Genomic DNA, 15,054 nt, shown 5'->3' with positions numbered 1-15,054 from the left:
TGGTTTTCAAAGGCTAAGCAGCTACATGGAGTATTTACGGAATATTAGGGCTGGGTGGGGCCCCAAGAGGTCACACAAGCTGTTCCCTGCCTCAAGACAACAGAAAGCTTTGGGAATAAGAAAAGCTACGAGTTTCCCAGGCACCTCTTCTGGAGCTTTGCCATCTGTACTGGCCTCTGTTCACCTAACTGAAATTTGAGTTTTTAGGTACCAGGACCTATGCAGCGTTTTTTTGTTTCATAGGAAGTTTGCACCATTCCTCAGCGATACAAAATCCTGCATTATCACTTAGCAGTAAAACATTTCAGAGACTCAACCCTGTGTTTGAAACCACTGGAAAACAGGCAGCAAGTAGAAATGGTTGAAGCCACAAAGTTGCCTCTATGGCTAGGGCTACCATTTGATCATTACAGTATTTGAGAAAATATATTAGAAACAAGGATTATCAGAGCAGTAGCACTAGAGCTGTGATGAACACAGGCACTGCTGTATTTGAGAAGCCCTTCCTCACTAAATATGATCCAAGACAGCCATGCCAAGTGGCAGGAAGGAAAGCATTTTCTAGAGCATTGTTTCCCCTAACCCCTCAGTCCTGTTAAAACACCAGCCTCAGCTAAGCGCGTCCTTCACAAGCAGCATGCAAAGTGACTGGCTGTGCTGCTGCTTGCTGGTACACCAGCCAACAGAGCTGAGGGTTCACCAGGGAGGAAAGGAAAAACTCTTTAAAAATGCTGTGGGCACAGAAAGTCTCAGTGATGTTTCTCTGGAAAGCTGAGCAAGTTGAAAAACATCCAGAAGAAGACAAAAGGGTTTGGTAGGAAGTTGATTCCCCCCTACCTCCAATAAACGGCAATGTTTTGTTTGCAGATGCCACAGAGGATGAATTTGTGTGCTCGCTTGCACTGTGTAGTACATGTGCAAAGAAAACCAGCGCTGCTTAGGTATGTTAACATCAGTTAAGAAAATTCATTTAGTTATTTGTTACTCAGAAGTTTTATTTACCAAGCAACGGGCCGTGCCCAAAATGCAGGACAGCACATATAAGGAGAAGCTGTGGACATAGCTACTCAGCCCATTTTTCTTTGCTTTGTCTTTCTCCATCCCCTTCCCCCAATACCAACTTAAATGCTAATGAAGAGTGAGCCTTTTCTACTCCAACGCTTTATACTCTTAGATTCACATTGTCTGATCTTCAACATTTGGCAGTAGCGCTTCCAAACTCAGAGTAGTTTTTAATATCTGCGTGAATGAGTCATTATGTTTCACTTACCCTGGTGACATTTTGGCTGACATGAGTATAATCCATTTTGGATCACCATATAAAAGGAATTTACACAGAATCTGCATTTTAACTACTTGCCTGCCCTGGCATGAATTGGCATTGATTTATCTTCATGATCTCTGGAATTTTTTTTCTATGTGTCTGCAGAGGGTTACACGTTAGAAGGCAAAGAAAAATAAGTTTACCTAAATAAAGCTTTAGAGAAATTTCTGCATGTGTTTGAAAGCAAAATTTACACTGAAGTATTTTACTGGGAGGCACATAAGACATTTATGAAAACAGCAACATAGCCATAGCATCTGTGCTTTCCTCTTTGTTGTTCATAAATGTCTGAATTACTTTATGACTTACCTCTTATAAGGCCCATTGATTCTTTGCAGAGAATCAATAATGTACAACAAGACACCAATGTCCAGTATTTTCACGTAATCAAAATGATCACATTATAATTCTAGCATGTCCACAGATTAGTTTACTAAAAAGAAACACAGTTACCATTTAAAGTGACAAATTAAATGCTAAGTTTCTTTACTGTCTAGGCTTCTGAGAGATTTTGGCAGAGGAGAGGGGTATTGAGACAGAAGTAGACTTTTTAAGAAAATGGAAATAGTAAATGGAAGATTGACTGGTAGTGGCAAAAAACTTCTCAATCTTGCTGAATGGCAAAATCTTCTTGAATAGGGAAGAAAACCTGAATTTGCTTTACAAACATGTCACTCTGTTCACTCATTCATCCAGCTACATAATTTCTTTTTGGAATATGTGTTTATTCATTAAACACACTCCACTTGGCATTTCAGGTAGCAGGGTAACCTGAAATGTAAGCAATTTTATGGGAAAAACAAAAGTCATGAAAATCAAGTTCTCTTGCATGTACTTCTATACATTACCACCAGCAGGCCCAGGTTTTGAGTCAGCTTATCATTGATGGTTTTGTTAGGATGTATGAAGAAGAAAGAGAAGCTCTTTCTAGATTTTCATGATCTTCCAAGAGCAAAGGCAGTGCAAAAGTTACTTACTCAGGTGCATAAAAGAGTGGTGATCAGTACTTGGTCTAATTTCCATTGTTAAAATAAGTTGAAATTAAATCTTGATCTAAAAATCCATGAGAAAAACCATGGAGCTGGATCACCAAGATTTTATAATCCATGAAAAGAAAAGGAATGAAGCTTTCCCTCAGCAATTAGCTGATCCTCTTTAGCACATAAGCAAAGCATTCACCTTTATATCTATTGCGTGCATACACATCTTCATCATCTTCAAGGGGTGAATATCCCGATCCTACAATAGAAAATAGAGAAAAAAAATGCAGCAAGAAAGGAAATATAAATTAAAGATAAAAGAAAGCTTTGCAAAAAGACATGCAAGATTAGGATGCAATAATCTATGCAATGCCATCAGCACGAGCTTCTCTGAAGCTCAGATTCATAGCAGATCCAGTTTATAGTGAATTTGGAAGGGGCACGTTGATTTGATAATGAAGTGAAATAGTAAATCTCTCTCACTGTTCCTAGAGCAACGTTGTGCAATCTCACGTTGCACATGCCAAGTCACAGCTCCTCTGCTATGGAAAGCGCACCTACCATGAAGTTGATCTATTGAGCAGAGAGAACAGAGGAGGTACAGATGAAGGGGCACATCAAAAGTTTCACTATAAAGTGGTTCCACAGTGTCAGTGGCTGTTAACAGCCATCAGGCCAAACAGCAGAAGTAAAATGTGCATAACTCAAGAACAACTCTCTTTTACAACCTGTATGATCTTCTAGACCCACAAACACAAGTTACACTCAAATCAAAAACACAATTTGGTATCAAGCTGTCTTCTGGGGTTGTTCACAATAAAGAGATTATATATTTCTGTACTTTGAAAAACCTGTGAAACAGTTAAAAGCTTAAAATAAAGGTAGAAACTGCTTTATAAAAAACAGAAACCATTTGGAGAACCACCACTCAAGTAATTCATCAATAAAACACGGCAGTTGGCAAGAAAGCCTTCAAAATATCCTTAAGTGACATTTATTTAAAATCAGCAACTTCAGAGCATGAAGTATAGTCTAAATTCTAGATAAGTCTTCTCCAAGAAGAAAGGCTCATACAAATTTTACCTCTGACATATCTTTCTAAAAACCTTGCACGCACTAGGCAGGTACTAAGGAGGCTCAGCTCTACGCTACAGAAGCTCCTCATACGTAGTATCTCAAATTACAGCTATGAGGATATTTTAGCACCATTTGCAGAGGTCTGTACAAGCTGCTGCTTAAAGTTAGGCTAAATTAAGTTACTCAGGCACCTCAATAAGCTACTAATTTCACGTGCAAAGCACATGAGTTTTCTGCAGAAATCAAACCCAAGAGACATTAATGGCTAGGATGATCTAACATAAGGATAAAAGAGCTACCAAAACAACATTTGCCCCCCCAAAATTACTGTCAACATCCGTCAACGGATTCCACTTCTTATAAAAAACAAAACAAACTGACCAGAAACCAGTGAAAACATTACTATTTACTCTACCAGCCTCAGCAAAACCCAGGAGAGAAACCCAGCCTACATATCTGCAGCTGCTCCACAGCAGTAAGAGCTACTCCATACTCCAGGAGCAGCTTTAACGCATAGGGTCCGTCTACAGAAGGGCAGTGCCCTCACAGCGTCAGCCGCAGCACTGCCCACAAGGGTTCGGACCACCTGAAGGGGAGACTCTTCTGCATCTCCCGTGACATTACTTGCGCATCGGGTGCGAGCGTCCAGGACCCGCGACCAGCCTGCGGCATTCAGCAGCTCCTTCCGGGAACTGCAGGGAAGTGGCAGATGTGTGCGCTCCACGTCAGACCAAAACCTTGCACCAATACTTCTGCTATAGGAACCATTTAGGCTCCTGCATGTGAAAAATCAAGAGTTGTGTTTACATGTACCATAAAAGTAGCAAACCCCCACAATTCACTTTGGGCCCAGTTCAAAGCTTGCTGTTATCACTGGGAATCCTCCCACCAATTTTCAGAAGGCTTTGAGCTGGGACCTGATGAAGAGAACTTCTGAACAGCTTCTCCCCTGAAACTGAGGGCTTTATATATAGCGCTGGCTTCCTATCACTTAAGAGTCTGTGTTTTTTTATATTTACTGTTGTAGTCGAATTTTTGATGCCTAAACACTGACATCTGAGAAACTTCTTAACATAAAAACATTAAATTTTGTTGCACTTGAAGTCTGACTGTGTAACATAAAGAGCAAGCTGTGATCCCAGAGGGCTTCGTGAAGACCTTGATATGTAAATGAACACCTCTCTAAGCATCAATTATTCTGTCAGAAATTGGGATACTCTTAGCTAATTACTCAGTTTGAGGGTTATAAAACTGGTATCTCAGTGTTATCACTCTTAACTGTCCAAATTTTAGTGTGCAGGGACTTCAGCATTTAAAATCAGTAAATGTTAGAGCTATGTGAGCTCTTACGTAGTTACCTTTCCTTAGACGAGAAATAATTAAATGCTTTTGAAACTCTTCTAACAGAAATTGGCCTTAAAGAGTTACTCGCTACCCTTGCCCTGAAACAAGGTTTCTGCTTATGGAGTTTGACATCTCCCATTTCCAGCTCATTTTCTAGCTCGAAATGACAAGCAACTCGGGTTTCTTTCCTAACCAGCAATGCTTCGTTACCATTCATACCCACAACAGGCCTGGCTGGGGAACCATGGCGGCGGTCGTCCTTGCGCTCCCGCCTTTCCACAGCCTCCTCTCTCAGAGAGCCCACCAGCTGCGCAAGCTGGGGGCACCAAGGGCAGTTTGGGCATCACCCAAATCCAGAGGGTTTGTTCCCGAAGAGCTCTGGGCTGGCTCTGGGAGGACGTTTCTCCACCACCATGCCACTGCCCCAGGCACTGCAGCACCACCTCACGCAGAGGCGCTGGATTTTCTCCTGTCTCCACGTGCCCTTCTTCAGACGTGCCTGGACCTGGTACTCTCCCATACCTCTCCCCATATTCACCCACCCACATTGCTCTGACAAACCTATCCTTACCGCACCAGGCGCAGACAGCCATGTTAGGCAGCAGCCCACCAGCAAAGTTGTCCCGCTTCGGCAGACGGCTTCTGTTCCGGCGGCCATGAGGCCTGACCCGGCGCCTCATTCCCCACTGCTGCCACCCCATGAGCGACCCTGAGCAAATTGCCATTTCATCTTTACTTTCTCAGCAACAAAACAAAGTATTTCTGCCTCATAGATGTTCAAAATTAGCTACCAAGCCACGTAAGGACAAAGCATTGTTCTGTGTTCAAAGTGCTAAAATTATCACAGTACAAAAACAGAGTATTTGAGGAAGAATGAGAAGAACGACAAGCTGCTTTACAGACGTCCCACATCATGGTTCAGGTTATAGCAGGTTCCTGCAAAAAAAAAGCCGTGGATTTTGTTCTGGCAGATGACAAGCAAAATGCACGAAATAACACTTTCATTTTAAGATTAATCTATTATAATATTAATCTATGGACTTAGATGATTCTGTTTATGTTAGGAGGAAAGATTTCCCATTCACAAAATAATCATTATATTTTTGTAACCAGGGGATGCACAGGAAAGCTTTCTCTTTACATACATTTCATTAGGGCATAGAGTTTTAATGAACCTACACGCAACCTAGTAGAAAACATGTAGCAGTGTCTGTGCCCATGAACCCAATAGTCTGTGCCAAATGAATAAATCCAGGGATCCGACTGCCAGACAGGGCAGGAGGCGCTATGACAGTAAGCCGGTAAGCGTTCTGACGAAGTAAAAATCCTCGTACAAGAAGAATTAAGAGAACACATTTACTTTTAGTGTTCAAATTGGCAAGCTAATGGGACGCTCAGACACACAACAGTTACCCATTCGAGCAAAACCTAAATCAGACTGTTTCAGGGTCAGTTTTGCCTGTGTTTTGCAGTTGCTAAATCCACTCCAAGTGTCCGGATGCCAGCCTTCAAGCCAATTCTCATTCAGCAAAACACTTAAGTATCTCCTGAAGTGGTCTCACCAGCCCCAAGGAGACCACTCGTTTAACTCTAAACCCACTCAAAATTGATTACAGATGTGTACATTCAACATCAAGTATCTATCTGATGAAGTACTCCGCTGCTTTAGTACCACAATCTATACCCAGCGGAGGCTGCTATTCTCAGTTTCTCATGACGGCCCCATTTCCACACTTACAGCCCAGCATTTGCTTTCCTGGCCAGGGGTTTTGGTCAGCTGAACAAGAAAGGGAAGGAAGCGGAGCATATAGCTGCATTCATGCACGAGCACAGATTACAATGACTCATTTATATTTGCACACAATACAAGATAAATTAAATACACACAGCCAAACAGGTGTTAAGCAAGATACTTCCTATATTTCTAAGCCCTGATCGTTCTCCCCTTTGCCCGTTTGTCAGTAAGTCTGCAAAAGCTTTGAGAGAAGAGTACTTCCATTGCTGCACAAGAGCAACAATCAATTTGTTGGTGTTGGCTGCGCCAGAGCAGACAAACAAATGCTATCAGATTGCAGAGGAAGCTTTAAGAGGACTTCTGCTGTCCCTCAGTTTTTCTCAAAACCTGACTTTAGCTACATTGCTCCTTTGTGCGCCACAGATCCCTGAGCAGATAGAAAGACACTATTCCAGACAACAACATCCCAAATTCCACCATGCTCGTCAGGCACACCAATTCAGGCCATGGCAGGCAAAACCTCTCTTAACGGGTAGGTAGCCGCCACACTAAAGCCTTTCAGATATTCATGGTATTAACCTTTAATTGGAAAACAAACTTTCCATGCTGCCTTACCACCTCAAAGGTATCCAGAACTGGAAGAGCTATCAATAATTGCTTAACCATCTTAATCCTACAAAAAACAAAAAAACTTTGCACCTTCTCAAGCCTGAAACCAGGCATTTTCTCACTGGATCATTTAATTCTGATAAGCAGCAGCAAGGCAAGGTTTGAAACAATAATAAAAATGCACAAAAGAAAAATCAATACTAGTAGAGTTAACGGGTTCTTTAAAAAAAGTTAAAAGGAAAAATGAAGCACCAGTAAGTGAGAAATACAACATTAAAACCTGCAACCACAAATAAACCTTAGCAGTATTATTCACTCTAAGATCTTCACCAGGGTTGCTAGGATTACCCGCACGGGCAAAGGGAACGAGGACTCTGGTGCTCCACTGTTTGATGCCCCTGGTTACGTGAATGATTGCACACGGGCAAACGGAGGGTCATGCACGCAGGACTCCTCTCCTTGTGGCAAAGGTTCATCCGTGTGGGTCTGCTGGCAGAATCAGGGCACAAGAACATAATGCCAAGGCAGGTGCTTCATACACAGCTGTGTACATGAACAACATTTAACATGCTATTGTGTTATAAATCCTTTATAATTGAGAAAAAGAAGGAATGTGGGCTACAAGAGGCAGAATAGCTATGCAAACTTGTTTTTCCCCATGACTGACATAGGAATTTAACTCTTTTTGAGTTGGATCAATTGAAAATAAGCTATAAACAACAGTATAGTTCATGAAACCAATCCTAAACTTTTTGCAGTGGGGGACCCACACTGGAGCAGTGTCTTCCTGAAGGTCTGCACCTCGTGGGAGAGACCAACACTGGAGCAGTTTGTGAAGATCTGCAGCCCATGGGAAGGACTCACGTTGGAGAAGTTCGTGGAGGACTGTCTCCCATGGGAGGGACCCCAGGCTGGAGCCAGGGAAGAGTGCTAGTAGTCGCCCCCCTGAGGAGGGAGGAGCGGCAGCAACAACATGTGATGAACTGACCATAACCCCCATTCCCTGTCCCCCTGTGTCGCTGGCAGGAGGAGGTAGAGAAATCAGGAGTAAAGTTGAACCTGGAGAGAAGGGAGTGGTGGAGGAAAATTTAAGATTTGGTTTTATTTCTCCTTACTTGACTCTGATTTGACTGGTAATAAATTAAACTAATTTCCCTGAGTCAAGTTTGGTTTGCCCGTGATGGGAATTGGTGAATGATCTCTCCCTGTCCTTATCTCAACCCATCAGCATTTTGTTACATTTTCTCTTCCCTGTCCAGCCAAGGAGGGGAGTGATAGAGCAGCTTTGGTGGGCACCTGGCCTCCAGACAGGGTCAACCCAGCACAATACTGTAAAAATCAGCAGCAAAAGTCAACATTCCATGCTCTACTGAAGCTTGAAGTCTTAAATATAGCACCAATTTACTTAAATACATATTTCCGAAAAGATCACTGCATCTCCAACTTTTCAAACATTGCTGGGAAATGGAGAAAAAAAAATCCTAAAAATATAGTGATAATTTCCCATTTCCAGTTTCAGCTGCATGGCAAATTTCACAGAATAACCAAACAGAAAACAAAGTGGAAAAAAAGCCCAAACCAAAAACCAGTTGTAATGACACTGTGTGTTGCACACAGGGAAACAACGTGAGTTAAATGATCTTAGATGGTATCTTCTCTGGTCTGCAGGCACTGGCTACTCTTGATGCTGGGAGGAAAGGAGAGGCTCATTGCACACACCATCTCTCCTTCAGAACAGAGTGTGCTTGGGAATTCCTTGCATATTCAAACAGCTGATCAGCTTAAGCATGTGTCAGAAGAGGATGACCAGTTTCCACAAATAAGTCTGTAACATCTGGATTTAGTTCCACCAATGTTTTGCCTCAGAGTTTTACATTCCACAGTACCTGGAGCCATATCAAATATATGACGTAAAAGACTTAGCTTTACATGCAGCAAATTGCAGAGCTTCTTGTGGTACAGCAGGGCTAGGTCACATTTAGACCTCAGAAGTCTAGAGGAGGCAGAAAAGGCACCAAAAATGGTCATGACCTTCACATTAGAGGGCTTTATTTTGTCTGTAAAAATACTTGCATTCATTAATGATGGTAATAAAAATGGAAAGCCAGGTTTTCCATCTCATTCTTTACTTGTTGAGCATTATATGCCCCAGTTCTGCAAAGCTCATGCTTAAATGCCATTAGCTTTGGTGGGATTTCAGTATTTGTTTAAAAGCTGCCTGCACACTCAGGTGTTTTGCTGCATCTGGCCTGTAAGACTAAAAAAAAAATAAAAATAAACAAATATAGCATTTATTTTGCTGCAGAAATCAAAGCAGAACAAATAGCAGACAAAGAGTCAGCAAAACCAAGTAATAAATAGCCAGAGATAATGATTTGCCTTGAACCCTTCTACAGGCAGGTTGAGATAGAAATGCAACTGTATTAACAAACGTGTTTAAATGTAGAGAATCTAATGGCAACTGCTCATATTGAGCAGTCTTCAACATGCATAGTAACTCAAAAGATAGCATCTGCCCTCCTCTTTCCTCAAAGGATGTTCCCACTGGCCACACCACTTTTCAGTCTCTTGCTGGACTGAATCAGTAGTCCCAACTGTCTTTCCAATGCATGGGAAAGCAAGTTAAAGCACAGAGACCTCACAATCTTGTATTCAGCAAAAGTTGTGCTGAACTGAGAAGCAGAGGATATCGAGACAGTGGTGGTATGTTCCTGAATCCAAACACAGCTCACTCATGCAGACCAAGTTAATAATCCTATGTGCAGTTTAGGAACCCAGATGATTAATGTCCAGAGATGTTTAGAGATTTCCTTGCCTGTATTTATGGAAATACACACATGGATAGCACAGATTTGAGCTTCCACGCCGCTGTTGTGCTTCTATTCCTTACAGGTGTAAGGTCTTTCAGGCACAGAAAGTAATCCCTACCAAGAAGATCCCTCAGGGCTATACACAGATTAATTCACTGTATCTCAGTATTGATTAAGATGCAAACACCATGTTCTAAAGCACAGGTTTTAACTTGCTTCAAGAGAGGTGCCTGATACAAGATTCCAAAGAACAGCTCTTTCAAAGTCATCATAATCAAAGCACAACGCAGACGCAGAACAGAAAGCTTCAGAGTTAGCAAGTTCGAAAGAGGTCAAAGATGTCTGAAGTTTGCATGCCAGCACTACCTTATGCTCTGTGAAATAAAACCATCCAATTACACAGAAATCACGAATCCTATTAGGAAAATACAGGCACAGGTTCTTTCCCCAAAAGATAATCTCTTCGCTCCTCCCTTGCCACCTGTGCCCCAATGTGACTATGAAGAAACTCTGCAGCTGACACCAAGCCGCGAAGGTGTTTCAAAGCAGATTAATTACACGCCTCAAGAAAAGAGTCAGCTAACAAAACAAAATTCCTTTCACGTGCTGACAAATACTGTGTGACAAAGAAAACACTACTCCTGGCATAAAGGTGTCTCGTTCATTTCAATGAAGTCACATATCCAGAAGTAGGCAAGCCATGCCCGTGCAGTTCACTCTCACAAAAATCAGTGGTGGGATGGAAACTGCCTGGACACAGAAGTTACTGTTAGTCCAGAAAAGTTCTGTAAAGTACAGTTCAACTCTGGTTCCTTTTATGTACACATATAGATATCTTAGATACAGCAAATCCAAAGCAAAACACTTTCCACTGCTGATTTTGGTTTATTTTTCCCTCTCCAGACTGGCAATAAAAGTGGAAGTTGTTCAAAAGGCTCTGTCTCAACCCAGGCAGAAGGCCCGTAACACAGTAGCAGTCAAGGGAAAAGCTGGCAGACTTCATGAGAGGCTACAAACACCTTCACCAACACACTCGTACAGTCCAGGAACCTCAGCGCAGCGGTAGGCTGCTCCCAGGTATCTTGTGCCATTGCAAATGCATTTGCTTTTACTATAATCATGTGTTTAGTGTTAGGATGCACAGTCTATTCAAATACTGCTTGCATTATACACACATAAAATGACCAAAGGCCTTGGGTAATTGGTTTTTTAATACTATTCACCTGAAGTTGTAAAAAAAAAAATATCCTTGATGAAAATTGTGTCCTTATATTCAATGAAAACAAACGAGTTATTTCCAGAATCCTTATTCTGGAAATTCTGCTTTGCTATGGATTGCTCTTGTGACGTGACATTTTGAGTGATTTAATGGGAAGTGAGGATTTAATCAAATTTTGCTTAAAAAGCAATCTCAGAGTTGTAAAATATATATACACATATATAGCTGGTTATCAACAGAAAATTCATTTCAAGAAAACCCAGACAAAAAGACAAAGCATACATATGAAAGGCCTCTGCTATTGAAATAAAGTGTTGATTTCTGTGGGGGGGGAAAAAACCAGCCCAACAGGCTAATAAAGATATACTTGGGAGCTGACATTGGTACATCTTCAAGAGAAATAGCAGTCATCTCCTGTGTTGTCCCTTATTTCCCACATGGGCCATATTCCCTTGATTGCTGAACAGTCCAACCCACAAGGTACCACAACGATTCCTCGAGTAGATGGGCTACGGGGGTCAAGCTGGGAGCTTGGCTCAAAGGGATAAATGTGAACATTACGTACATGATCAGTGCTCTCATGAAATGCTGATTTTCAGCATGGCCAGTGAGGGTTGGTTGTTTTTTTTTTCCGACTCATTGCCAAATCGAACGTTTAAATAACTAGGTGCAGAGAAAGAGGAAGAAGTTAGCTTCTGTTATTTTTTAAGCGGGCAAGAGAAGGCCCAAGAGCATCTGCCCTCCCTTTTAAAGGGCTCCACCTGATAAGGATCTTGCAATAAACTGAAATCCAGCAAAACAAAATAAAAACCCCAAAAAGACAGGCGAAGGAAAGAAGTCCCTGAATATTTGGAATGGCAGCTAGTTATGCCAGCAGGAGACCAACAGGGAGGAGGTTGGAGAAAAATGTTTCCTTTGTTCAGGCCATGAGAAACTCAAAAGTTTGACTTTCAGAGGACTTCGTTTAAGGAACTCTTCAACAAATGCTAAAAAAAACCAATGGCAGCATCTTTCTTTATGATCAGGAACAGTCACAGTACCACGAACTGTTACTAAAAAAAAGGACAAAAAGTGTTATTAACACTAAAGTACAATTCAATTCAGCTGAACAAAATGTACATTCTTTAATCAATAGGTTTAAGGAGGGTAAACACACTGCATTGCATCTACATAAAAACCAGCTACCATAGCTGCATACTGCATAATAATATATTTGGTCTTCTGAGCATACACGTGGTCTAAGCCAGAGGTTAAGCATATCAGGAAAGCAAAGCCTTCACTATTTACAGCAGCTACGGGGTTGTACATGGAAAATACAGACAGCCCTTGATATCGAAGAATTTGCACTCTGTGCCTGACAAACTGCAAGAGGCTCTGCAAAGGCTGTCCACACCTTGCCTGTGGTCTGGACATCCGTAAGCATTACTGGTTTCTTCGCTGCTCTCACACAGCATCGTCCACCAGTAATACTCATCTACAGCTAAACCTGGACTCTGTCCTCTGTCAGCTATTTTATAACCCCGCAGCACATCTCTGCCTGCCCTCTGTTTTCTAGGCTAGCTCCTCACAGCACTTCTACTGCTGACATATGTTTGGCCCTCTTCTCCACAGCGGTTTAGCAGCCTGAGCTGAGAATTGCCCGCCTGCATCCTGCCACCCCTCCTCTTCTGCCAGGACTTTGGAGACTGCATGACCTCCCTAGAGATACGTGTGGCCCCCACCCAGAGGCACTCTATTTCCAAAGCTGCTCTGCTGATGGATCTCAGTTACACATCCTAAACATCAAACTGACGTGTGAATTTGGAGTCATGAGGAAATGATGGGCTGGTAGGGACCTTGAGAGCTTTCACCTCACTGAAAGAAAGCAACACAGGCCCGGTGACAGCATTGTTCAACTGTGTGTACCTGGCCTCATCAGAGCCTCCTAAGAGCTGGGATGGCTGGAGCCCTCCAGGAAACCGGATAAGCTGCGTACCATTGAAGTCGACAGCCACCCATAACGCAACAGCCACACTGACTAGTCTACCTCCAGGGTACCTGAAAGGGTGAAAGACCACCTCAGGCATTGAGATGAAACCCTGTTCAGATGAACGCGCTTTGATGCCGCAGTGGTTTCCATCCCTGATGGAGGGCACACCTGCATCAGGACAGCAGATCCTGTGGCACAAACTCTTCTGGCACAAAGGACTCTCACAGGCCACTGCTACCTTCTCTGCTAAGCAGAAGCAATTGGGTTGGTTTTGTTTGGTTTTTTTTTTTTTACACTTTTCTCATGAAATTTATAAAACTGACTTTATAACAAATCAAGCCTGAATTACACATAAAGCCCTACACAAACAAGATGCTCCAGCAGCTCCTTCAATGGGGAAAGGAGGGAGGACAGGGTACATTGCAGGCAGGGGCACCATTAGATGCACTAGAAGGCTGCAAGATGGAAAAGCAAACAGGGACTCTCAAGAAGCAAACAAATGTTACCACATAGAGATAAGACTGTTATCTTCTAAGACCCAGAGAAATAATTCCTCTGAACATACCTCAATATGGTTTTTTTCCCTTGTATTAAGATATTACAGGGTCTTGAATGTAGGCGTACATTTTAAGAACGTATTGAAAAGGCAGAAAAATAGGAGGCCACCTATAGAAGGCCAATAAGGAACTGAAAAGAGGTATTACTACTGGTAACTAAAAAGAGGTAGAACTACTAGTAACTGGTTAATTAAGTAAAGAACATTTAAGCTGAAAGTCTCCTAACTGACAAGTTCCAGTGGATTTTGGGATAACTTTCCAAAGGAAGAGATTGAAAACTAATCCTGATCTATTCTGAATTGGTGACAGATGGAAGAATTTTTAAATTTTTTTTTTTAAATGCTGACAGTGGAAACTGGCACATCTCAGTATCTAAATTTTAATACTACAGCACCAGATACACTGTTTTCCTCTCTTCTCTTTATCCTTGAGTCACGTGTTATTTCTGAAGCTCTGCCATTTAAAAAATATTTTTCAGATTTTATGAGGAGACTAAAAGAAAGGCTCCTAGGAAAAAAAATCTCAGCTTTAAGCATCAGACACTACACCAACACTTGAAAACTAGCACCAGGAGCTGCCTGTAATCCGTAGGAAACTTTCCAACAAGTTCCTAGAAAACACAAGGGGAGTGGAAAAATCTAAAGTTACTGACTGTGATCTCCCCTTGCTCTTTAGTAAGTGGAGTCACACAGTGTCAGAAGCAACACAGATTTACTCTAAACCCTATGCTGGCAGCTCCCTTGAGGACTTCTTTCCTGAGGGCTTCTCCTCTGAGCAACTTTTCCTTACGTTCTCTGCTTAAGTCACCACTTAAAAAAAAATAAAATAAATATATTTTTTATTATTTTTTTTTCTGTCGTGGCTCATTATCCTCATCTGGCTGAAGCAGGACTTCTCCCCAAGTCAGCTTCAAATTGTCAGCTTGCATTTTCTCACGTTACCTTCTTATGAATAAATACAACTGTAGTCCAGAAGTCTGTCACAGCATACCTTACACCTCATTTCCATGTGAGCAGCTTCCTTTTAGAGAAACTAGAAGCATAAACACTGGTTTACAAAGTCCTTGCTCTAGAAAATTTGTTATTTTATTCATGACACCTGCAAACAGACGAAAGCATTAAGGGCTGTTGATATTAATACTGGAGGCTCTTCGTGGGAGAAAAATAGAGACTTCTAAGGGCTCCAGGACTACTCATGCTTTACTAATGCTTTGCAAGGGTAGCAGGAAGGAGAAAATGCAGACATTACACTAGGGAGGAAGAGCTGAAGGAATACCTGAGCCATGTCGGGCAGTCAGCAGGTCCAAAACTGAGCAAAGACAAGAGAACAACAGGTGGAACTTAAAAAAAAAAAAAAAAAAAAAGAGGTGCAGAGGAACTGAAGATTTAATAGCAAACTCATCAATTGCAGGAAAAAGTAAACAACTGCTG

At 41.9% G+C, this 15,054-nt stretch overlaps 1 protein-coding gene across 2 annotated transcripts in view; it reads right to left on the bottom strand.

The window, feature by feature from the left end:
* SRPX (sushi repeat containing protein X-linked) overlaps window positions 1-15,054 on the bottom strand; it is a 49,455-nt gene that overhangs the window by 19,992 nt on the left and 14,409 nt on the right. The window contains exon 2 of one of the 2 annotated variants that reach the window (XM_054813723.1): window positions 2,504-2,563. The exons of the other annotated variant lie outside the window; for it this stretch is intronic. Within the exon in view, the coding sequence (XP_054669698.1) occupies window positions 2,504-2,563 (60 nt within the window). The remainder of the gene's footprint in view (window positions 1-2,503; window positions 2,564-15,054) is intronic. 2 annotated transcript variants of the gene reach the window in all.

Source organism: Grus americana, chromosome 1 (assembly GCF_028858705.1).
Source record: "Grus americana isolate bGruAme1 chromosome 1, bGruAme1.mat, whole genome shotgun sequence".
NCBI classification, from domain to species: Eukaryota; Metazoa; Chordata; class Aves; order Gruiformes; family Gruidae; genus Grus; species Grus americana.
Note: the sequence above shows the minus strand (reverse complement) of the source record. Positions and strands in the feature narration are given on the sequence as shown.